The 26,385-nt window shown below is 37.0% G+C and overlaps 1 protein-coding gene across 2 annotated transcripts in view; it reads left to right on the top strand.

Annotated features, from left to right (window-relative positions):
* The first annotated feature begins 3,929 nt into the window (after positions 1-3,929).
* The window catches only part of LOC107084551 (drebrin-like protein A), a 43,616-nt gene continuing 21,160 nt past the window's right edge, over positions 3,930-26,385 (top strand). For both annotated transcript variants that reach the window (XM_015374450.1, XM_015374449.1), the window contains exons 1-3: positions 3,930-4,203; positions 25,222-25,277; positions 25,385-25,497. In XM_015374450.1, the coding sequence (XP_015229936.1) occupies positions 4,112-4,203; positions 25,222-25,277; positions 25,385-25,497 (261 nt within the window). In that variant the 5' untranslated portion in view covers positions 3,930-4,111. The remainder of the gene's footprint in view (positions 4,204-25,221; positions 25,278-25,384; positions 25,498-26,385) is intronic.

Below are 26,385 nucleotides of genomic sequence, written 5' to 3'. Positions count from 1 at the left end.
TTAAGCACATGGGTAAGTTATTCAAACTGCTGACTTTCTTCCAAGACATCTGCATTGTTATAGAGTGAGTTAATAGGATGAATAAAGGGACCTTTGGAGGATGTGTTTGACTGGACCACTCAGCACTATGTCACCCACACTCAGACCACTGGTTTAGACTATGCCAGGAAGACAGGAAACTGAACAATCAGACTCCCAACGCTGGAGAAGAAAACTCACTAAATGAAGAAAAAAATCTACCATTAGCTCGCATTCACACACTAAATGCACACACACAAACACACACACAAATCCCCACTGGACATACAAATCTCCCACATTTAGACCCCATCCTCAACAACAGCTGCCACCGCACCCCAACAGAGGAAATGCCAAAGTCCTCTGAAGTGGAGCATAACGGCACTGCAGTTCTCATCTAGTTAAGAGCTGGAAGGATAGAAAAGCAGGAGAGCTTCTAACAGCAGGAAGTCGTAAGAATAATGTCTCTGTGAGGATGTTCAGCTCCTTGTCCTGGTGGCATTAACAGACAAAAATAGGGGAGACACAGAACTCTGAATTGACTTGCACACAAAAAGAAAATGCTACTCCAACAAGTTGCTCCAGTTGGTAACAAGTAAGTGAATCAAGTTGATCCGACTTGGTCAGTTATGGAAAACCTAAGTAAGTCAAGTTGGGGAAACTTCTTCTTGTTTCCAGTTTCTTGTTACCAATTGAAGGTGGAGCAGCATTTACTTCTTAGAGTGTATATTAAAAACCTTCAGTGGGGAAAAAAATAAACTATCAAGTCCTGCCTTGAGGCAATAAACTTGTTTTTTATCTCTTATATGTGTTATCAATATACATGTTATTTCAGTTATACAGATACATGCCTCTCCATATCACTCATTTCATAGTTTTAATTTTCTTTTGTGGTCATTTAGAATTATTTCTGTAACATCGGTTAGATTTTTCCTTGTATCTCTGTTTAGGCTCCTTTGAGTTGATTAGTCTTCCTCTATCAGTTATCCTAATGTTCCTTCTGCCACAGCTGCAGCTCACTTCAGTTCATGGATCATATTATAACCTGATATTCTAAAGGTTTTCTGTTGAATCCACAAATGATATAGAAAATAATTTTCGTGTTCACCTTTTAATGTCTATTTGCAAGTTTTATACTTTTCATTCTAAGTAATTCCAACCATGCTCCTTTCAAGATCCTGTATGGTTTTTGGTCTAGCATTACCCCACAAACCATTACAATTCTCCAGTTGAAAGGTCAACCTTCTCCCATTCTGAAGTCAACTTGCAAAGTAACCTCTATCTGGTTACTTGGCAACCAATCAGTTTTTCTTCCCATTTAGATAATACCTGTTCTGCTAAGGAGCGTAATTTCTGTTGCATGATGCTGCCCTCACCGTGGGGATTTTAAGCTGATGCTTTTTGCTACTAAGCCTCAGCATGTTTTTTCTTAAACTCTTTGTTTTTTGAATTACATAATGTTGTTTGTTCACTACTGAACCTCAGACACCTTCACAGAATTTAAATTAATATTACATCAGTGCAATGTAGATGCAAAATGAGAGTCACTTCCTTGTAAAGAGGGCTTTTCTTGTATGATGGATTGCTTACGTGTCTATATCAAGCCTATGTTTATCGAAGGATTACTCATGAATCGTGAACCACTTCAAAATAAATCCTTAGTTCTCTATAATGGTTCATGGTAAAAAATAAATAAAAAAAAAAAACTTTCTTGTGAAACACGGGCATGAGACTTGCAAGTATAAAAACCTGTGACTTTTATCCTCAACATCTTTCCTGGATTATCTAAGAATGGCAGCTAAGCAAGTTAAAGAGCTCAGGAACATTCACATAATCCATGGTTCCTAAACCCTTGTGCAAGTGACCCACTGCAAAATACAAGAGTGCCCACAGTGTGTGTATCTGTAGTACAAATAGTATCAGAGTTTGTTGTCAGTGTGTGTGAGTGTGTGTAACTGAAAAGACCCCCAGTTGCTCTTTAAAACTGAAACTTTTCTTTTTTTGTAATAATCAGAACCAGTTCCCATGAAATTGGCCCTACTGTGGCTTGCTGAGAGATGGAGTTTGTTCTGTAACTTGCTTTTCTATGGTCTGTCAAGGCCCACTAGGGCCATTTTAAATACAAAAAAAAAAAAAGGATTTAGAAAGTCTCTCCGAATTACCATAACTACTGTAGGCCTTCTTATCACCACAGCCTCTCTCAACAGCATATTTGTTCAAACAAAACTCTGTTGTGAATTAAATGACATGAAGAAATATGTCTGCATGCAGAACATTTCTGATTTACAGCATGTCCAACATATGGAAATATTGCTGAAAATGTTATTTATCTTAATATTTCCCTAAAAAGCTAAGCTCATATAGAGTATAGATCTATTAATTTTTGTTACAGTTGCATAAAACTCCAAAATGAATCTCTCAGAAATGAGAATATTACATCAGGCCCATACTAGATATTCATTTCAAATGCAGAAGTGTTAGGCAACTACAATGATCTATAAAAACATGGTGAGACAGTGGTCCAAAAAGTCTCTGACACCCTCTATGAGGATGCTATGCCCAAAATGATAAAACTATGCTGACCGTTCATGGGGTGTTGTATCCAATCAGACTACAGGTTTCCGATAATCAGTATAGTAAGCCCAGTCCTTTCCTTATCATATCAGGCACAATGCTTTATGGTGTCTGGTTTCTTCAAGAGCAGAGATGCACGATTAATTTTTCCCGCTATAGTCCGATACATATAATATATGTGCTGAGTGTATCTTACTAAATACTTTACCATTTGAGTAAAGTCATCCTGCTCAACATAAACATGGTTAAAAAGGTAACAAATAAAAGGAACACAGATATAAGACATTACATATAAATACGTAATCAGAACTAAATGGATCTGAGTGCTGGATCAGCATCATTTCATCTGATATCCAATTCAGCTAATTAGTCAATATCAGAGCCGCTAGTAGAAAGGAGAATCAGAACAGCAAATCTTTATTCACTAGTGGAGCAACACCTGGGAGAAAGTTGTTTCAAGTGTCAGGGATACATCTGTGTGTAAGAGTTTCCCTTCAATCAGGACTCAGCGCTTGAAGAGGCACCACATGTAGACTGTGTAGTGCAGGGGTGGGCAATTCCAGTTCCTGGGGGCCGGTATCCTGCAACTTTTAGATCCATCCTTGGTCCAACACACCTGAATCAAATGGCTGAGTTACCTCCTTAGTATGCAGTCGGTTCCTGCAGAGTCCTCCCAATTATCTGATTACTTGATTCAGGTGTGTTGAACCAAATGCACATCTAAAAGATGTAGGATACCGGCCCCCAGGAACTGGAATTGCCCACCCCTGGTGTAGTGCTTTCTATTGTAGTCTATTCAATACTGAGTCCAGCTGGAGACAACACCACATCCAAACCTTTAAACTTACCTTTCATCACAATCCTCTTTAGGCTACCACTGTTACTTGTTAAACTGGTCCCCTATCTTGTCTATGTAATAACTATGTAATCTATGTAATATATGTAATAACTTTGTAAGTTATTACATATCCATATTAATACAGTTTTGTATATACATTGTTTTTAATATAATATTCAACTGGATAAATGTGGGTTTTAAGCCAGAATCCATCAAATTAACTAAAATGAAGCCTCAAATATGTGTTAAATTTCCGTTTTGCATCTTTATTGATAACATGCTTTTATCTTTTTTTTTATTTGGTTTTCAAAATTTCATGGTGAATGTGTTTATATGCAATTAAACTTAAGCTACATTGACTGAGAAGGTTTGAAATAGTCTGGCTTTGCACTGGGACACCTTTCCTCCAAGTGACCCAGAGTGAAGTCATTATGCTTTCCACTCTCTCAACAGGAGGTGGGGCTTTTGGTGAAAACTTCTTCCACCCAGCTGCACAAAGAGGAGCGTGCAGTCGAGGTCTCTCCTCCAGGCTGTGGCTGCGCACACATTGTCCGCTCTGCTTCTTCAACTACATCGCCTGAATTTGCATAGCCTACTTTTCCTGTGCGTCTTTTCCAAGCTGATCGTTAACTATTCCGATTTCCCCACTCCCCGGGAGTGGTCCGGGAACTTTTTGCTATAATGAGCAAACAAACGGTCAACCTTGACACCTACAGCCTGTCGCTGCTCACAGCCAAAGAGGACATCCTCAACCCCCGCTCCTCTACCAACTGGTAACTCTTTTTTTCTCTCCTTTTACACGTTAATTTATGCGTAATACCCTTTTGCAACATTAGAGCCTTTGTGGAAACTTCGTGCTCTTAACGTTGTTTTATAGTTTTGGACAGCACATGAGAGCGCACACGCAGTTGCGTAATGGGTGGTTATTAGAGTTAATCCAGTCGGGGATGTAGGTGACCAACTCAGGGAAACGCACGCTACTTTTGCTATATTTACCAGCCGGACTGTGACAAACGTCTTCAAGTAGATCTGTTGCAGCTATAGGTGATGCACTGAAGCTGGAGAGAGCAGCACCTGGCGTCCAGCCTGATGGTGGCCTCACCCTGGCCATGCGCTCTGGGTCTGCTGTCTCCAGAGGGAGCACTACTGGGATCGTGTTTCTTCTCTGACAGGGCTCGGTTTTCAGTGCTGGACCCTTTAATTTCTCAGATAACACTGCATTTCTTGGAATAATAAAAAAAATATATAGACCAACAGACAAGACTGAGTACACAAAAGGCTTAGGATGCAACCGTTTACTAGAGAAAAAAAAAAAAAACTCCCAATTGTGTCGCATTAAAAAACTAACAGGTCTAGTTATTACTTTATTAATATTGCTGGTAAAGTGAAGCACATTGAGGTGTAATCTGACCACCGGATGTGGTCATTCTCCCTGTCTTTTGTCACAAAGCCTGGTCACTCTGTCAGTGTGGCAACATATTCTTCCTTCCAAACAATCTCAGCCTGTTTGTTTTTTGTTTTTTTCTTCCCTTTCCCAGTGTGTTTATCAGGGACTAGGTGGTTTATTGGTATCAACAGGCCATCTCAATGAGAATATGTTGTCTCTTGCTATCTTAGGTAAAAATATATAAATAAATAAATAATAATAATAATAATTTTACATGCATGTATGTATATCTGTCTGTCTGTCTGTCTATCTATATCAGAGCATGGAACTTGGCCATCAGAAGCTGGAGTACCTGGAGAGAACCCAGGGATGCACAGGGAGAACAACTTGTAAACTCCATCCAGGACTATACTTGCTGCAAGGCAACAGTGCTCCTTACTGGGACACCATGCAGCCCTATTTATTTATGTATCAGAGAGAGAGAGAGAGAAATATGTAATCAATATTAGTGTATGTTTTCACACCTGATGAGCTCATGCATGTAGGAGTGGTATGGGCATTGGTCACGTGTTCTATGCTGACTTTGCTGCTGAGGTGATCAGCATTAAGGAAACAAATTTCCTTTTGAGAAGCTGAAAGCTTTATATTCATACATCACTGACTCACTATTTCCACGTGTGGATGCTTGAAAATAGGATAAACAACAGACAAAAGCTTACATCGTCAGTGAGGTTTGACAAAGATTAGATTATGTCTGAACCTTTTCATTCATCCATCCATTTTCTAGCACGGTTATCCCGAGTGGGGTCACGAGGCAAACAACCATTTACACACACACTCATACCTAAGGGGACTGTAGAGAAGCCAATTAACCTAACAGTCTTGTTTTTGGACTGTGGGAGGAAGCCGGGGTACCCGGAGAGAACCCACACATGCTTAGGGAGAACATGCAAACTCCATGCAGAAAGACCCCAGGCTGGGAATCGAACCCAGAACCTTCTTTCTCCAAGGCAGCAGTGCTACCCAACATCACTGAGCAGCCACCCTTTTTGTTCACGTGTTTTAAAAAAAAAGTTAAAATGTATTTTATAAATCTGCATATGTGCATGTTGAGTCACTGAGGAGTTTGTTTACAGCGTGGTGGGAGCCTTGGTTGACTTAACAATCCCGCCCCCCCTCTGTGTAACCTTGGGGTCCTTGTGTGCTTTATCTAATGACCTTGTCTTCTCAATGGCAAACTGGGGTTTTGTCAGCAAGGCTCCCTAAAAATAAGAGCTTTTCAATGCATTCTTCACTCAGACCTCCATGCTCTGTGTACAGCTTAGATGGGCTCTGCGTTTTCTATCTGAAGACTAAGAAGTTTGTTCTTTCTGGGGTGGAAACTTGCACTGTGGCCATGTGTTATGTGTTTGTTTGTGCAATAAGGGAACAAAGGAAAACTGAACTAAAAAAAGAATACATTACAAGGGTAGTCCCCGTGAAAGCGAATAGACTAAGACTTGTGATAGCTAAGCTAAACACTGAACGGTAAACAAAAGAGGGGGGTGAAGAAGGTATATTACACTATAATTTCCAGTATTGCAAACCATTTTACTTGAGATGTTACTTGCCAGTTCTTTAAAATGTCTTAACTAATGTATCGAGAACCTTTTGGTAGGATTTTTCAAGATTTCTTTCCTGTAGGGTGATTTTATACTGTGTGCCAAGTTTGTGGAATGTTTTCTCTGGTAGAGTTTACTGTAGTCAGGCATGGGCAGATAAAGTAAATATGTGATTTCATTGCATTAACACTCAGTAACGTTATTTAACAGTGCACACCTAAAGTGAAAAACTCTGGTTTGACTGGAATCTCGTGAAATAACACGTCTCTACAAACTTATTAAACCAAGCCATCGTTTTTTATTTGCTCATAAAGACCCATAGTTCTGTTTTCATGCCGTATTTCTATAGTCCACACCATCATCTGTTTTCAGAAGATGTTTCTTTTTGTTATGAAAGTTATGTGATAGGAAGTAGTGTGATATATTATATTTGTACTCAGAAAGGAGTGTCCCAAGCCAACACTCACTCTGACTTGGAGTGTTTGATATTTCCAAGCCACGCTCAGGTCAACATCCAACATGGCCGACGTATAAAATGTAGTATCAATTGCAGAAATTAACTGTTAATTTGCTCTCTGAATGGCGTGTATCTAGATAAGCCAGTGCCACTGTAATTTTTTTTCTCTCAATCTTAAACAATTCCTCTACTTCCTCATTGCGTAAAATCGAAATGCAATGGCTTTTATAGCTAATATTAGTTGTGCAAATGAACACCCTACTGGAGGGTTTGATGTTATTACCAGATCAGAATTTTGGCTTGCAAGGCAAATCAATGCCAAAAAAAAAAACCCTGACTCTAATTAATTCAAGTGCAAAGGAAAAAAACATTCCCAAACAGGGATGAAGAAACCTAGAATGGAAATAATGGCAGAAGATCAATTACGGTAGTTGCATCCTTAGGGACTTTATTCAAGGCACCCTATTAAGAAAATCGTAACACATAAAACACGGATAATCTAAGAGGAAATGGGCTTTAAATCTTTTAATAGAAAAAAATGGTACTTTATGAATAATCTTAAGATTGAAATTCAGAAGAAGAGCTCACACAAGACATGTTGGCTTCAAATCAAATTTCCCATGCCTGCTCCAGGGGATTTGCTAATATACTGTAGTGTCTTTAATTCATCTAAAGTATTTGTTTTTGTAACAGGTTACCTTTATGACCCCTGGGGGCAAGTTGAAGTTAGTTTCTAATTACCCTGCCTGTGTGTATCTTGCATGTGGCTTCTTTACCTTGGACAAAATCTTAGATAAACAGATCTTTCTTTAGAAAACAGCCACGTACAATGACCTATATAAACATTTTTAAGAGAAACTAACCATGGGACTGGCTTTGCACTGAAACACCAGTGATGGGATCCGTAAATGACAAAGGCACTTGTCAAACACATTCAAACCAAGCTTCGTCTGGATGGGAACCCAAGATACCAGGTGTGGCTCTTGACTTTTAAACATTTCTTTAGCTCTAGACCATAGAAAAATATTTTCTGTGTACCTTCTGTAATGACACATCATATTTTAAAGTGGTTTGACTGGAATAGCAATTGACATACTGAATTTCTAAGTGCTTAAAATTGATTTGAAAGGATTTGACACTTAATCAGGAAAGTCTTTCAGTCTGAACATTCGTAGGGGTTAGAAAAAGGTGCAATCTGTCAACGCACTGTAATACTCAGACCATCCCACTCATTCCAAAATCACCTCAAGCAAATCTGACAACTTTAAAGACTTTGCCTGAAACTCTTTTTCCTTTAAAAAAGGTTTTATGTCTCAGTAAGTTTTGTTTGGCAAAAAAGGATAATGTTTTCTTTGTCAAAAAAAACCCCAAACTTGTCTTTAGATGCTGAAACATGACATCCAAAGATTACCTAATGTAGAAGTTTGTAACTAAGTATTCACCAACAATATTTTTACTTCACAATTGCAGCATATATTCATAGGTTCCAGCTAGAAAATATTTAGATTAGAAAAAAAAATCTAACTTTTTTGGATATTGGGGGTGATGTCGAAAAAACTATGTTTTGAACACTCCTTAAAATGCTGAAAATATTGAATGACCACTGATTAAAAAACACATTTTGTCATGAAGAGAGAAATGAAAGGAGGAAAACAAAATGTGTTGCTGTGGATGGAACCGTGATGTTATACCTTTTTAATAATTTATTTTTTTAAGGTTCCGTTTTTGCTCTGTCCTCTTCATATTTATGAAAACTAACTTAGTAATAAAAGTCATCTTATAGACATTTTCTGATATGCAGACATTTTTGTAACTCCTGTGTAAAGCTGTGTAAAATGTTACTGATAGCCAGGCTGCAAGTTGATGAGAAGGATTTAAAGTTATTTTCCTCCATTTTGTCAGGATAATGCTTCTAATAGAAAAAGACTGATGGATCTTTTAGCATACTGTAAAAGCAGCATAATGTTAAAGAGTTTGTCCTTGAACCAATGCCCAGTCCAGTCTCTCATTTCTCTCTTGTTTGCTTCTTGCACAACTTCTGGCACTGGCTGCTCGGGTAACATCGATCACCACAGATTTCAGAAAAACGTATGTTTTTGGTACTTTTCTTTTATTTGAAAAGCCAGTTACTTTAATTTTTTTGTTGTTGTTTAGTGTTTGATTTTGCTTATAATGTGCCTAGTTAATGGACTTAAAAGTAATGTGTATAGAAAAATTAGTCAAATGTGGCAAGTTCCAAGTAATTAGCCCACATATCTCTAGATTGAAAGACAAGAGACATCAAACCCAACCATGAAGGTTGTAACCCTGCCCACAGAATCATCTTCTGCCTGTGGGTGGCCTTTTAAAATGATGATAATTTGGGTAATACTCTGTCTCTCTGCCTAGCAAAGTCTTGAAGCCAGGTTTTATCATGTGTTACTTAACAACTGCTCTCTACATACCTAAATATTGGTTATATTAATTAAGGTCCTGACAAAGTTAAAGCATTAAGGTGCTGCAGAGTTAAAGCAAGTTTTAGGCACAAAGAGACAGGACTTGAAATTGTTTGGTGATGTGTATGTTTGCCTCTAGTGTTTATGTGTTGGTACTTTGTTGGGTGAAAGGCCACAGACTGACAAAAGTTGTTCTGCCACACAGAGACTTTGTGAGCTGGCAATTAAAGTTTCATGACTTTATGGCTCTCCTGTGATGTCGTTTGTCTCGGTGTCGAATGTCTTTTAGGGAGCAAAGTCAAGCCCTGTTCATAAGATTTTCTGACCACTCGTTTGTAATATACCTAGGTTGGAAAAATTTGCTGTAGGTAAATGGTTTAGTTTTCTTGTTTTGTGCTTTCCTTGATTTTAGGTCATTTTTGGTGAGATACCAGAGAAGGAGCCTGAATGATCTGAATTGTCTCTGGTTGTATGTAACATACAGCTTCATACTGTGCTGTTACTCTCACACCTGTTGTGGTACAATTTCCATTGTGGCTAAAAGAAGGCTGGTAGACATTTAACGTGCTTTCATTAAAAAGGTTGATTCTTTTTAAAAATATTTCAAGACGCCAAAAAAAGTTTCTGTTATCAAGTGGGAATGCTTATGCATTCCCACTTATTCAACTTAAATTAATTCCTCCCCTCACTCATTGTTAGGCAAGGGTGCTTTTCTTTACTACAGTTAGCAAAACAACGGCTTCTGTCTCTGTAAAGCAGCTGACAGCTTGTCAGCCAAACAGACCGAACGCCTAAATACCGTATTTTTCTAGCTCTATAATATAAAATATTTTACATCTGATGGGTCCAACTTTAGTCCTCAACAACACGTCCTTTCTCCAACATGGCTTATTCGAATTTGGACACACATTCTCATTGAAAGACTTTTCTTTTTTTCATGACTATGAAAATTTAAGATTCACACTGAAGGCATCAAAACTATGTATTAACACATGTTTAATTATATACTTAACAAAAAAAGTTGAAACAGCTTAATAATATGTCTTATATTCTAGGTTCTTCAAATTATCTACTCTTTGCTTCAAAAAGTAGACTTTTCACACTGAATAAGAAGGTGTGTCCGAAATTTCGATCTGTACTGTATGCATATATATATGTGTATATATATATATAATTATATCTTAAATTTTTTTTTTCTCCAAAAATTATCTGTTTGATATTGGCTTCAATCTCTGCGTCTAAAGATGCACCTGCTTGGTGCTGTGGTTGATTGTCAGTGTCGCATTTTGTTTAATCTGGAGCAAACAGGACACACTCCCCATGAAAGAAAGCGATTTGGAAACCCGACAACATATAACTACGTAATTCTTACTGTGAAGTAAAAAGGACGTTTTGACATTTTGCCAAAACCCTGTTCCTTATAGAAGTTCTTGTGGTCCCTTGCTGCAGATAATTTTCATGGTGGATAAATAACCCTAACCCATTTTATACATCAATTTGTCTAAGGGAGATTTTCCTCTCCAGTCACTGCATGGATGCATGCCTGATGTGAAGGATTGCTGAAGAGTAAACAACAAAATGTATTTGAAAATCGCTCATCCATTAGAAGCATATCTTGGAAGTCAATCACTCCATGTAATCAACTGGTTTTCATTGACAGAAATTTTAAACCAATCTGATTGTATTGTTTCTGTAAAGTGCCTTGAGATTACATTTTGAATTGGAGCTGTATAAATAAACTAAATTGAAATGAACTATCTTGGCATTTTTTCTATGGTCACAAGATTGTAAAAGATGTCAAACTGTAGATTTAGAGCTACAGCCAAGGATTCCTCCACAATCTTTCATTGGTCCTCATCTTTTGTTTATGATGGCTAATAATAATACAATATATGACCAGCATAAGAATGGTGTCACTTCCATTTTGTTCACTATCAATTTATTGATCACCAACTAAAATACTACTGGCCTAAAATGTTTTTTGGGTTTTTAAAGCACTTTTTGCAAGTACTAAAGGCCCTCACATTTTGTCAGCTAATAAAACCCAATAAAAAAAGTATATTTGTCCTTTATTTCTCTGCAACTTAAAACAAATCCCAGAAATACCTAAGTAACAAGGATATAGTTTAGCTGCATTACAATACAAATCCTGGACAATAAAGAGTTTTAATGAATGTTGTGCAAGTAACCAAGTGCATTCTGAAATACTCAGTCATCCTGCCAGTCTGTGCCAAGCACAACACTGCTATTGCTCAGAGTTATGTTGCTTGTAATTGCACAATTATGAAATCATCAAAAACAGGACACACACACATACACACACACACACACACACACACACACACACACACACACACCCACACAGCAACACATTAGTACATATACCCTGACAAAAGGCAAAGTAAACTTTTTAAAACAGACACACACTTGGTCTCATTTTTACTGCAGTCCTTACTACATAAGCCATCGTCTACTCTACTTTTTGGGTGTCTAAAGACAATTGCTCCTTTGTCACCATGGTTACAGCACAGCTAAGGGTTAAACAGTACTTTTCAGCATTTACACTGAATGCGTTCTCTTAGCTGAGAACTTCTCAGCTGCCTTTCTCCTGTTGCGTTTATTTGCTTGGCTGGTAAGGCTGAGCTGTGGGCCCTGGCTGAGAATTAAGGGGGTCCTGTTGTCCTGGCGACACCAGTGGGAAATCTGGGTTTCGTGCCAGGAGAAAGTGAATGAATTGATGGCGATAAGTGGAGAGGGATTTGAAACACTGACACTGGGCTTAAAGTGAATGGAGGAAGATATTACTTTGAAAAACACATGGAAATAACAAAAAGTGTGAAGAAATATAGAGAATTTGCCTAAAATGAAGAAGCTTAGAAAATGAAAACTTGAATGAAAACGTAATATTTTTACTGTACTGATAAGGTAATAGAAAGAGGATGTGATAAAGAAAGACCAAGATATAGAGCAAATTAAAGTACTTGAGAGTTTACATATGAGGCAAAGGATCGGAGAGGAGATAAGATGTTTTTTTACTCTTGCTTGTCCCATAATAACTAAGATATGGCGGAAGGGGGTATTCTTGTGTTTATGCAAGTCAGCAAGAGCAGGAAATGCCACATAGATCCAAACAGCCCATGATTTGAGGGTATTATCATCCTTTTCTTCTCTTCTTTCCCCGTTCGTCTTTGCCTTTTATGTGTACAAAGCAAATTCAGAACCCCCCTACCTTAACTTTTGGAGCAAGCCCCATGGCTGCTCAGAGTCCTAACAACTTACCACACGGAGTCATCTAACATCTACTCTGTGTTATTTTGCTAACATTGTTTGCCATTGTTTACTGCATATTCCTCTGCCCCCCCTTTGATTACCTCAATACCTACTGATTGTTTTCCATTAAGATGTTATTGTCAGATGTTTTCCTCCTGGAAGCTCATTTATACTTGTATACAACCCCTTGTACTTTTTTACATTCAGCTTTTCTCCATCCCTGCTTCCCTTGCTTTTATAACCTTTTAAGCTTTAATGATGAGTGGCGGCCTAATGGTTAGGGCAAAGAGCTTGGAATCCTGAGTTTCTGGGTTTGAGGCCCACTCCCACAGACTGCCACTCGGGGTCTCTGAGCAAGACCCTTAGCCCCACTCTGCTCCCCTGGGTGCCCCACGATGGCAGCCCACTTCTCCCCAAGGAGATGGGTTAAATGAAGAGGTACATTTCTTCAATGTGAGATCCATAAAGTTCAATTAAGCTCAAGCACTGATGGAAAAAAACTCATTCCTTAAGCGTGAGCATTAAATTTCACATGACTACATGTTCTTAAATGGTGATTGGTTAATAGGAAACTCAAAAATCTCATCTTTTCATAATCAGTAAAACATTATTCTTGAACACTATGGGTAGCTATTTTTGTATTGGTGATGTGTGATAAAGATAGAGGAAGCATTGAACTGCATAGTGTTTTCACTCAGACTGTGACATCCAGAGAAAACAAGAGTGTAAGGATTTTTTAGAATTTTTTAAAAGACCCACCTTTTCCACTTAAAAATAACAAAACACATACACAACCCTGTACCCGTTTTCAAGAGGAAACCCATATTAAACGGGTGCTAGAGCATGCTGTTTAAAAGTTGCTGTTTGCATCACTCATACAAGCTTAGTTTCCAAAAGAAGATTTGCAATTTTTCCACTATGTCAGACTCAATGTGAAAATGGGGATGAGCACATAGGATGGCTTTACGTAAACATATCACATGAATGAATGACAATTAGGAAGACCACTTATTTTGATGATTCACCTGGAAAAATAACATCCTTCACTATACCTTTAAAGGCTGAAAATAGTTGGGCCTTTCAAGTTCTGTCGTAAAATATGTAATATGTTAAAATGTTAAAGTTAAGGTAAGCATCTAAATCCACTTCCACATGGAGTTGACTGTTTAATAATGTCACCTACACCTACTATCAATCCCCATTGTTTGCTGCTACAGGGTGTTACATTGTCATACATTTGTTTTAAGTGATTAAAACCCTATCTTATACAAATTCTGGTATAATTCAAATGCCATTCAGACCTCTTTGATCTTAAAGATAACTCAGATAAAGCTGGTATTGGTAGGTCAAAAGAAAAAAAAGCCCCTTTGGTGACTTTGCATGCAAGAAAACAAAATAGAAAAAAAGGACATTATTTCTATCAATGTACCTTAAAACCTTTTATTCTGTTCTGCCAAAAGGTGTCCAAAATATTACAATTTCATGTTATTATATTCTGCCATTATTGTATAAGAGCACTCGTGAAGGTCATTATTTTCTTATTATTATTTTGCAATATGACCAACTAGTGTTATCTGTGGATTTTCTCAAGACTCTTACATGAAACAGTCATATTGACGGCTCTCTATGTTTTTGGCTCCTCATCTGCTGATGTAGCAACTCTGTAATTAACCTTGAGGGAGTTCTCTTATTTTCTTCGAAAATTGTTATGTGCAATGACATCCAGCGAACAGAAGCTTAATCTTTTCCCTCTTGCACCCCCCCCCCCCCCCCCCCCCCCCCCCCCTCCCCCCATCTCAGCTAAGGGGGGCTGTTTACTCTCACTGGTCCTCGGCAGTGATTTAATTACTTATTTGTTTACTTTGTCATATTCCAAACATCTCTGGCTCTGTGTTCTGCTGAGAAAAGAGATTTTCTTCCCTCCCCTCATCCTTCTGCATTCCAACCAGTCCTGTCTGCCCTTCAGTTTTTCACCCTCGCTGTCTGGTACTGCATGCAATCTATTGTTTACATTTTAACCTTTTTTTTTTAATTAAATGTCAGTTTTTTATATATATTTTTTTCTATCTATTCTCTGGAGGCCAAATAGTTTCAGTGTTCTGTAATAGTCTCTGGGGGAGTCTCATTTGGCCTCCACCCTGTCAACTATTATACAGATCAGTCAGTGTTACTCACAGGGTGGATCTGAGAAAGTAGTCCCTAGGATCAAAAAGGCAACCAACTTAAAGTACACTGTAACATGATTTGTCATCTGCAAGAGGTTTTACTCCTTCATCAGTCTCTGAGAAACCATTTCTGTCAGCATGAAGATTTCAGACATATTTTGGTTGTGCAGATGTTTTGTTAAATTACTTTCAAGTCACCTTGGCTTTGCAATTACACCAATAAAGTCAATTATTTTTATTGAAATCAAAGCTTAACTTTTTAAGTTGATTTTTATTTTTATTTTGATGAAAATATGCATGGTATAAAAATAAAACCCGGAAGTAATACAACTCTTGCAGAGTCTTTAGTCTTCTTTACCTTACAGAGAAAAAAATGAATTTTGTTGCTAATGACATGCTTAACGCTTACTGCACATGGGTAGGTGAGTCAAATTGTATCACAGTTTTTGTGAAACTAAACTACGCTAAAGATTCGTTTAATCTGGTTTGCTTATCATGTATATTTCCAATTATAAAAGGTGGAATAGGTGTGATAGTTCTTTATTTTGACAAAAAAACAAAAAAACAATGACAATTAAATATAAATGAAGTATAGACTTTTTTGAACTTTAGCTATTTTTGCGTTGAGGTAATGTCTGTTATACCAATAAACTTTATAAAACTACTTTATAAAACTACTATTAAAAATACCTTGATCTGATCATAAGTAGACTACATGAAGGTATTTTCAATATATAAATATACATTCCTGATTAACTGAACCCCCGATACCCATCCTTGGTGTTTGGGGATATTATTTCTGGTGTATCTTTAGGGTTAGCAAGCTATATATTTTTTTTTTTTTGTAAACCCGATAAGCACTTGATGTCATTGAAATCTTTTTTTAGTAAAGCCACTGCAAAATAGAAACAAACATCTTTAGATTTTATTTTACCCTATCTGCCATAATCATAAACAATTTATTGAAATCACTAATAAATTTTAGTATTATATCTGCAACTGGTATTATAGATAAATTAACTCTTCAAGATCTTTCTCTGTTGAACATTAACTCTTCATTAAACATCAATGCTGCCTTTATGGGCCTGCTTTCTGTTACCTTCTCCTATTTGGACATACAGTATGCTATTATTTACTAGAATAATTGCAGGGAACTTGTTTCCTGATTTTTTTTTATTGTTTATGGTTACAAATGAATGTTAAGAAAATGGGTCTGTATTTGTTTTCAGCCATTCTGAGGCATTACTTTATAGAACCACCTTTTGTTGCTTTTTCCACCAAATGTTCCTGACATTGGCCATGGCTCAGGGACATTAGCTGTCTTATTGCACTTCATCCATTTTGCCATGCTTGTTGAGAGCAAATTGATGTTTGAACAGATTATTTTACCTGATCTGTGGTTGCTGCACCTTTTTCTCAATGATTTATATCTCTGTCTAATCCTCTCTTTGGGTCATTTTAATAGCTCTACACATGCGTCATGCTCATATTATTTGGTGATGGATTAAATAGGACTTTGTGAAATGCTTGAAAGCTAACTTTTGGGATAGATCATGTAAACTATTACACTATGTTATGTAAATAGTAAAAACATTGGATTTATATAGAACTTTTCTACTCAAACTCACCAATAGATGCATTTACTCTAGAACAGTAGCCTCGAACTCCAGTCCTAAATGGAAGGTGTCCTACTACTTTTAAATATTACAGAGCTTTGGAGAGCTTGGCTACAAATCAGTCAGGTAGCAGGTATTTGATTTGAGGGTGTAGGGCAAAGGACACACCTAAAAGTTGTAGTACACTAATCCCTAAACATTTTAGTTTTGTTGTAAATGTTTTCTTTTTTTAAATGAACAAAAAATATTACATCATCATTGTTACTGCAAGTAAAATCAATTTATCCGATTACACACATACAAACATATTCATCATAGTCAAATGTCACTTTATTGGCATATGGCATATACTGTGCAATTATTTTTGTCATTTTTTAACCATTATCCAGTCATGCAACAAATTTAGGGATCAGGCCCGCTTAACACTAAATCGTGTGTCATGCATCGTGAAGTATACAAGGGGGTCGAGGTCTCAAATAGATATCGTGAGTTGCAAGAAAATGAAACCTGTTTGGTGTTTTGGTCATGGCTCATGAATTAATTGTATGTTGTAGCGGTGAAACTACGAGACTGAGAAACAAAAGAAAAATACTGAAGGTCAGCCTGGCGTGTCATTTGGATGGAGGAGTAAGAAACCTGACTGGTGGAAGTGTGGCAGTTGCAGCTGTGTCTCTTTAATGTGAGCAAACAAAAGTGCAAATCGCCATGGCAGCCCATTTCTTTGATAAAAGCAAACTGTTGCTGTTGTTATTTTTGTTGCAGTCTACTTCTTATTCGTCTTCCTAATTTTCTTCTTCTATTATTCCCAAAATACTTGTGTATATGGGATATTCTCTCCATTAAGTAAATTTTGTGAATGGTCCCATGCCACTGGACCAATTTTGGCAGATTTAACTGTAACCATCCCCTGGTTATGGCTTTCCTTCCACTTGCCAGAAGAATCTCAAACAAGTATCTGTCTTTATGCAAGAATGTCTTTTCAGAATAGTACCAAGATACAGAGTAACAGGAGTTAAATCAAAATGCTCTTCTATTATTTTATTAATCTCCATAGACACCTGGACAGGCTGAAAAACATGAAAGTGGTTAGCCATAAGGGTTTCATATTGTCTCCAACAGAAGCCTCAGCTCTGTAAGCCTGTCTGTAGTGCTATTAATTTAGGGGTCTAAATCTCACAACATTTTTCTAGTCGCAATCTCTTAAAGCTCTCCTATTTGCAGGGGTGGAAACATTTGAGTTTTGACTACTGCACAAGAGCATGGCGGCAAAAGTCCATGCCTGGGAAGCTACTTTCCTTTTACTCAGCTTTTAGATCCATCTCTGTGCCAAAATACCAGCTTTTTCAGGACTAAATTCGGGAATGTTGGAGAACAGATGCATGTTAAGGTTGCAGGATAGTAGCTCTCAAAGAATGAATTTGCATAGCCCTGTCCTAGAGCCATGTTGTCTCAAATAAATGATATACTGATTTGCAGGCAATTTGGAATAAAGTGCATTGTTCAGAGGCAAGTCAACATATGACAGGGGGAGTCAGACAGCTTTCTACACAATCACCACCAACAATACTATTGGGTCCTTTTCCATACTATCCTATTTAAAAAAAAAACAAGGGAAGAAAGACATAAAAGTAGGGCTACAATCTTAGTCCAAATATTAATGGCAATGTTTCATTCCACATAAACTATTTGTGTTGAATCCATTTAAAAATATGTATTAGTATAGTTTGTTGCTAATTTTTCTTTTTTTTTTTTGCTTTTATTTCTCTTTTTCATACTCTATAAGTTATTTATTGTATTACTTCCTTCTTACTCGAAAGTCACAACCCCCCTAAAATATATCTCCATGTGTCTCTGACTATAACAGGAATGTGTGAACCTTTGGAGCTGGTTTATAGAGGCAGCATGAGTAACTACCTCAGTGACTGAGGAAAAAATATTTTTTTCAGCAGTCAGCTCTTGCTGGAATTATTTTGCCCATTTTTGGACAGAGGAAATGAGTGAGTTGTGCTGGGGGGGACGTCTCTGGGCTCCCCAGTGCAACGTAGACTAAGAGGTAGACCAGGAGACCAGCTAAAAATAGAAAGAGGAGACAGGTCAGCTCTAAGCTGAGAGTGGGGGTTTGTGGAGCAGAAAAGGGAGAACGGACAATAAACAAAAGCATAGTCAACTAATGGATTAAGCATCCACCAGTATCCACTGAATTAACCACTTATTTAGAAAAAATAGGAACATTCAGTAGTACTTTTGGAGATTTAAGCAAATAAATGAAAATCAAGACCTTTACCAGGGCAGCAACGTCTTATATTACCTGAACCCTCCTAAAGGTTCTCATACCTATCATTTAAGCATACTTTATTATATTCCTTATCTGGTCATGCAAGAATCTTCATCTTTATTCACAGGATTAAAATGGTTAGATGATAAGCTGACAATAAGCCAAGGAGACATTAATCTAATCCCCATATCAACTGTTTTGGCTAATAAACTGCATAGAGAAATATATTCTAGTGCTGTCTCCATGTCCTACATGCAGACAGTGTGTAGTAGTAATGCACGGCACAGGGGGTTAGAAGGTCTTAAAGATAATAGAGAAGGTTGTGAAGGTGCAGCCTATAGAGATAAAGTAAAAATCAAGTTTAGTTTAATTTCACAAATGTCTGAGTTTGTGAAGATCGAGAAGGAGAAAAACAATACAATGTTTGTACAAAGATCAGTACCTAAAAGATTTAATGTAGGAGTCAAAGATATAAAATATAATGTTTGTATCTTGGCTCAGGATTTACTGTTATCCATCCTTAAAGTGGTACAATAGAAAATCTCTTCAGTAATGATAAAAAAAACAAAAGAGAAGGATTTCTTGTGTTTTTTCACAGCGAAATAGAATTCAGCCTTGGTGTAGGAGCATGTTTGCACTGGTGATGACAAGGTCTGCTTCTGCTCCTGTTAATCTTAAAATGATAGAGCGTAACATGTTTGGATGGGTGGGGGTGAAGGGTCTCTGGAAGTCCTAAGAAAAGTACTGTAACTAACTTGAAATGCCAGGAGATTTTCTTTTGTGTGGGTGCATGTGTGTTATAAACGGCATGCATGGCTTTGAGTACTTTTCACACAGGATACAGCTGTATCAGGTCTCTAACTGTGGTAGCTGTAGAATTTGTATCTATCCAACATACAAGTCTGACACATTTATTTTCTGAGTAAGGATTGGGATTGTTTTTCTTCTTTTCACATCCCTCACCTCCCTTATTGGTGGCCTCTTTCCCTATTTTCAATTTATCCTCATCCCGCTGAAGTCATAGCTGGCTGCATTTAGAGGTGGGCTGGAGTAGAGAGAGAAAGAAAGTCTGTTTTTCCCATCTGTTGCTCACTCCATGTCTGTGGAGGGGCATATGTGGTCTATTAGCTTGGGAAACCTTACAATTTCTTAGGCAGCTTATGCTACCAGTACTACAGTGATAAAACTAGCCCCTTAAATATAAAAGCTTATGTTGTTTTATTGCACACTGCAGTTCATCCAATAGACTCTATAATCATTCAGCTGTTTCAGAAAAGTTTAAAGCAATTGAGGCAGTGTCAGGGTGTACTGTAAATATGAAAACATCCTAGATTTGAATCTGATCTACATTAAATTGAATTCCCTTCCTTTTATTATGACTGATATTCCTTCTGAGGCAAAAAAGAATATTTACAAAAATCTGTTAAACGTTTTGAGTTAACTAAAATATTTCAGCCCCACGCCATTTGTTGTGCAGAAACAGAAACCCATCATAAAGCAATCTATAAAAAGTCTGACCCAGTACGTACACTATGAGCAAGCATAAACCCCTAATTGTCAAGTTCAAGAAAGTTTGTTAATTGATGCGTTATTCTGTTACACTGTAGCAGTAAGGGGGTCGACATAATCAGAAACAACGCTTAGAAAGGCTGTTGGGTTTAATTGGTGTTGGAGATGTGGCGATCAGATCCCCAAATCAAATATCGGCTCCAATATTGACTTATTATCTAGATTATATATCGAATGAATGACACCAATCCAGCATTTCAATCCATTTCCCTCTTCTGTATTAAAATCACATCATTATAGTTACAGTGGTCTGCAGAGACAGCCGCTGTTTCATATTACATTTGAAAATATCTGTTAGCAATGCACTTCATAAGAAATTGTTATTTGCTGCTAATATACATTTGATCTGTTAATTTGATAACATTAACTATGTTAATTTGTCTATGTAATTTGTTATACTTTTTACCAATATTTATATCAAGCCTAATGCCTTCACTCATTTGGCAAGACATATGGTTTGTTCATTCAACACTAATATGTTATTGGTATCAATATATAACTGGTATAGGTTAAAACACAGGTTTCAAAAAGCCAGGAGAATTGATTTTTTTTTTTATATAAAAGATAAAGAGAGCAGGGTTTGATTATTATTAATCCATTAAAACATTTTCTTACTGAAAAATAGCTAAAAAGTTTATAAATACCTGCATTAAAATATTAAAACCTGCTGGCACAAAAATACTCTATTTTATATTATGGTACCGGTACTTGCAGTTTTGACCAAAAATCTAAAAAAGGCTTTTTAATTTCAGCTGTTGCCGACATAATCCCCAACATCCTGGCTGAGTTTAGGCAGTCTTCACTTGGGGATTCTGAGCACTTTCTCCCACATGTATGAGGGCTGCTATCAACAAGAAGAGAACATTTAAGTAGAATCACAATCCTGATTAAATGGCTACACAGAAGTGCTGAAGGATTTTGCCAAAAATTTTAATTGTAATTATTTTCGACAAATATTGGGATTGCTATTTTATTATGATTTTCCTCTGCACTGTTGACTGATGTTTAACTCCAGCCTTTCCGTTTTTTCATTTTCTTGAAAGCTTTTTTGTCCAGCTCCTTTGCTGGAGGACTTAACTGTAACAATTGTTTGGAAAAGTGCTAACTTTTATTTACATACATAGATGTGTATAGCTAGAAGTCTCTCTTTCCTTTTTTGGCGCATCAAACCTACTTTAAATATATTAGCAAACGGGAGTGAGACAATATTATTATCTTAGTCTTGTTAAAAGTTATGAAACCAACATTTAGTTCCTTTGTAATCCTAAAATTTTATGTTTAGTGTGCTTAAATTTTATTCCGTAAAAATTCAAAAAATCCACTGGACTTGGTTTTCAAGATTTGAAGACGTTTCGCCACCTCTCCAGGAAGCTTTCTCAATTCAAATGTCTGGATCCGCAGTGAGTTTGAGTCTTATATAGACAACGCCTTGTATCGCTTGGAAACATGCAATGGTAACCGATGAATGGGTCGTTAGTTCCATCGTTAGCCTGCAATATCTGAACCTGTCTATGATTCTAGGGGTCGGTCGTTAAAGGGGGGATTGCCATTAAGGGGGGGATTGTCTCCTGTAATACCTGAAACCTGTCTATGATTGTTAAGGGTTGGTCGTTAAGGAGGTATTGTTCACCGGCTGGGGTGGGCTTAAATTTTATATTGCAAACTCATTTAGTTGCCCAGTCATACTACACAGATTAAGTTATGAGGTTGGATTTTGTGGCTCAAAAAAACATGTTAAAAACAATCCCCCCCCCCCCAACTCATCTAAGGAAATAAAGCCTTGGTACTTTTTAGATTGCAACAACAGAAAAGGCATCCAAATCGTTGATCATCCAGAGTGCCTAGCCTCAGAATGAACAAGTGTCCAACGAGAGGTGCTTAAAGAGTGTTTGCATAAGAGATGATTGTGATTAAAAAATATATATATATATACAGTATATTCATTCTCATTTAGTTTTATAACCAATTTCATCTATGTTTTTCCAGATGTTAACTTGCATTTCTCTAGCTTGTTACTCCTCAGTCATGAGGCTGTTATGCTACACCCACTATTCTAAGGAAACAAGGGGGAGGATGAGTGGAGCTCATGAGGCTCCGAAGTGGAACCTTATGTCATCCAGACTCTAAGTAGAAAGAGAGGGAGACACAACAATAATGCAAAGATAAATTATTGAGCTAAAGTTTATTTATGGTTTATTGCAACAGTCTTACTGACAGCTATTCGTTGAAAGACTATTATTATCTCAGTTAAAACGATTGGATTTTTAACATGTTGACCTTTAGAACTTCCAGTCCAAAGATCATTGTTTGTGCAAAGTCAAGCTGGTAGAACAAAGTGCGTACCCCTCCGCTCATTGTGTTCCCAACTACATTCTTGTTTCAATGTGGGTGGAGAATTTGCTCATGCAGTTAGTACTCAGAGGGACACTGTCCTTTGCTTGTGAACGCTGACCTTTTGAAATGGATGCAAACCAAGGATCCATAAATTTGGCTCACTGCCTCAGTTTGGAATGAATTGAGCAACTGTGCAGTTTAGGAAAATAATCTTTCCTATTAAAAAACCTTATCATTCTTTGATTATTATATTTGCCACAATTTTCTTTTAATCCAATTGGACAATTTTGTTAATTTTCCTTAATTATCTACTTACAGAGATCTATCTACTTTTTGCACAGTTCTTTTTTTAAGTAAAATGTAACAATTTAGTCATGTGAAGAACAATACCTGCATGCATTGGTCTTGAATCACAGCTGTATTAAACACTGAAGATTTTACCATTGAAATAAGTAATGATAAACACAACCTGAAACTCTTTTTGAATCTTACTTTTCTTTTTTTGTGTCTTAAATTCTGCATTTAGTGTAATTTATTTTGCTTTCAATCACTGTTATTCATATTTGACTGAGTAAATTTACACATCCTTTCTTTTGTTTCTTATTTACCTGTTATATGTGTTTCTGCTTTATGTCTGTTTACCTAAATCAAAATGTTACTCTGTTGTTTTAAAGTACTTCATGGCAGTGTCCTGTGCTCCTCAGTTGCAGTTCATTCACCTTTTTGTTGCTCATTTTTCTTTCTGCTCTCTATATTATTAACATTTTCAGAATCATTTTCCTCATAATTGTATCTTCCTCCTGCCTGCATTAAGGTCCTCTGCTATTACATGATATTATGGAAAAAATAGAATACATTTCTAATTCATTTTACTATGGTGTTGCGTTTCTTTTTTTAACTCAAACTAGAAGTAGATTGAGATTTCATTATCCTCTATAGACAGTGCTGCTTACTTTGACTACACCTCTCGCTTAGCACTGATAATCTTTTCAAAATCTACAGTTTGATAGAAAACACTGTGTGCTTTATAATCTAATGTTTGCAAAACATCCTTTTGCTTGGTGACATGCGAGAGACGTAGTTAACACTTGCATTATCAAAACATTAAATAATAAATGAACAGTGCTGGCTTGCCCCCTCGTGCAGGATGCAGCCTGATGAATAGAGGTGCACAATATGGTCACTGTGTTCTCAGCAAACTCACATACTCACTGACTTTTGGTGTGCTTTGTTCAGTGGGAGGAGAAAACAAAGGCAGGTTTGTTGTATTAGGGAAAACATAACTGAGTGTTTAAGAGATGCTTACGGAGCTAACAGGCAGGCTGACAGCATATTTTTAAAATAAAATGCTGCCTCTTTCCTCCACATACACACATCCAGGTACCCATAAAAGCACCTTCTTAACTGACCTGCTGTTAAAGCTGTCCATGGCCCCTCACTACCTAGCTCCAGATGTTATTGACATAGTCCTACCGAGAAAGATTTACATCTACGCACATTCAAACAAGGAGAAATGCAGGATTCTTGCATCCCCACAGAGACATGTGGAAGACTAAATAGGGATTTGTCATTTTATCTACTCTCTTAGGCTATCTGGATAAGTCACACAGCCTTTTTTTTGACTAATTTGGCTCTGGTTGATTTTTAAAGCATATTACACAAGAGAGGAACTTTGATTAAAATGCAAACTAGTGATTTCTACACAATCAAGGCTTATAAGATCTTCCTCTCTTCATCTTCTTTATCTCTAATATCTGCCTTGGAGCTTGAGCAACAAAACAAATTAATTATAGTGCTTCTAACTAAGCAATAGAGTTACCTCTCGATGGTCTCATGAAAACAAACCATAATTTGGGTTGCCACAGTGACAGTAGACTGAAGGGTGTGGTTGGACAGGTTTTCACCTGCAAAATGCCTAAAACCCCAGAGCTTAACACAGCGCAGGTTGCTTTTGTTTCACACGAAGGAGCTGTCCAAGTTTGAGGGAAGCACTATGAATGCTGGTAATTGTCCTCCACATGAAGCAATGGAACAAAAGCTGGAAAGAAAAATACAGAAAGAAATCTGAAAATTGCATATCACTGCTTTAAAAAGCTAATTTTTTTAATGTACAAGAAAGCTCCTGTTTTCCTGTTGTTAATAGTATTAGTCTTTTTCTGTGTGTACCGTTATGATGCCTTGCTAAAATCGTTGTGCCCCTTTAACTTTGATGCATGGAATTACGTGTGTTTTTTTACAAATATAAAATTTGCATGGTTTAGCATGCATTTAAATTTGGCTAACCTAAGCCCTTACTTGGTAGAATCTCCTTTTACTCTAATTAAATCTCCAAGTCTCATCCTACTTTACACTTTAAACTTCCAGAGATTAACATTGATATAAGAGAGAATCTGACTGCAGTTGCAAAAGATACTTAATTGTCTTTGGATCTTGAGTTTGGACTCTTTTAAAAATGCTTGTATTGGTTGACTATGTATTTTTTTGTGTATGCATTTCACACCACTGAACATTGTAGAAACCCTGTTTAGTGCATTAAAAGCATTGAAAACTAATATGTATTTGTGTCAAGGTGTGTAGCCACCCAGAAATTAAACAACTATTACATTCTAGATATATCAACTTGTGCTGTATGTCAAAATTCTTCTTTGATTTATCTGCATGATTTCTTTTGTATGTTAACAGGGCATTATTTACCTATGAAGGGGTCACCAACAAGCTCAAATTGGCAGACTCGGGAGGTATATTTAACTGATAATTTTTCAAGTAATTGAGAAGTTAAACCTTTGTTTTGCAAAATAAAGTGAACAATATTGTTTTTCCTTCTTTAAACTTCTTTCCTTTTTAGCGGGCGGTGTGGCAGAACTGGCAGAAAAGTTTCACATCTCCAAACCTCAGTATGGACTGTGCAAAATAGGAGGTATTGATGGAGGTGCTCCTCGGATTCTTATGATAAGCTGGGTAAGCTGCATCAACTGCTATAAAAACAGCACAGATAAAAGAGAGCCTCATGCATAAACGCACACAGAGCTAAACATATTTAGACTAGTTTCCTTAAACATTGCCAGGATTATTTAGAACAATTTCAGAGCATCTACATACATACTATAGTGTACTAACAAAGAGAAAAACCTGATTCATTGTAATACATTCTTTTAAAGGTAACCCTTGGGCTAATTATTCTAATTTGAATGCCACTCTAAATAAATAAAGGCTCTAGGCTAAAGTAATAGTTAATATTGACTGCCGGCTACTGTTAAAGCATTATAAGGCACTTAGTGAAATACTTTGAAAATCTAAATCTCAAGCCAAGAATGTTATTGGAGGACAGGACAGGATCTTATTACTAAAAATATGTTTATTTTGATGGCAGAAATTAAGGTCAATGTAATAAGAAGGAACGGACAATTTTAAGAAAAATAACAAAAGTGGTTCTTTACAAAATTCATGAAAACCCCTAGCCTGACGTAGTCCGACTCAATTCTAGTCAGAATATGAGTCTGATGCTGCTCCATAGAGCTGCGATTATGGGGCGTGTTTTGAATGAACCAGGAAAAAAAAATGCCTCTGCACTCAATTGGATAGACCTACAACCAATAAGAGCAACGGAGTGTGTGACGTATTTTAAGCGATGCATAGTTGTTGTCAACAAAAATCAAAGCGTGCAGTTTCACGCCTAGAATAAGAAGATGAGCCTTGATCGCGTTTCTCTGTTCCTCTTTTAAAATTAATTTGCTGTCGATATCTTCTAGAACAGACCTAATAGCAGAATCTACTCACCTCAACTCTCCAGCGGCAGCCATTGTTGTTGTCACCCAACAGATGGTCATGTGGTTGATTACGTTACTG

This window comes from Cyprinodon variegatus, unplaced genomic scaffold (assembly GCF_000732505.1).
Source record: "Cyprinodon variegatus isolate N-32 unplaced genomic scaffold, C_variegatus-1.0 Scaffold103, whole genome shotgun sequence".
In the NCBI taxonomy this organism is placed as follows: domain Eukaryota; kingdom Metazoa; phylum Chordata; class Actinopteri; order Cyprinodontiformes; family Cyprinodontidae; genus Cyprinodon; species Cyprinodon variegatus.
Note: the sequence above shows the minus strand (reverse complement) of the source record. Positions and strands in the feature narration are given on the sequence as shown.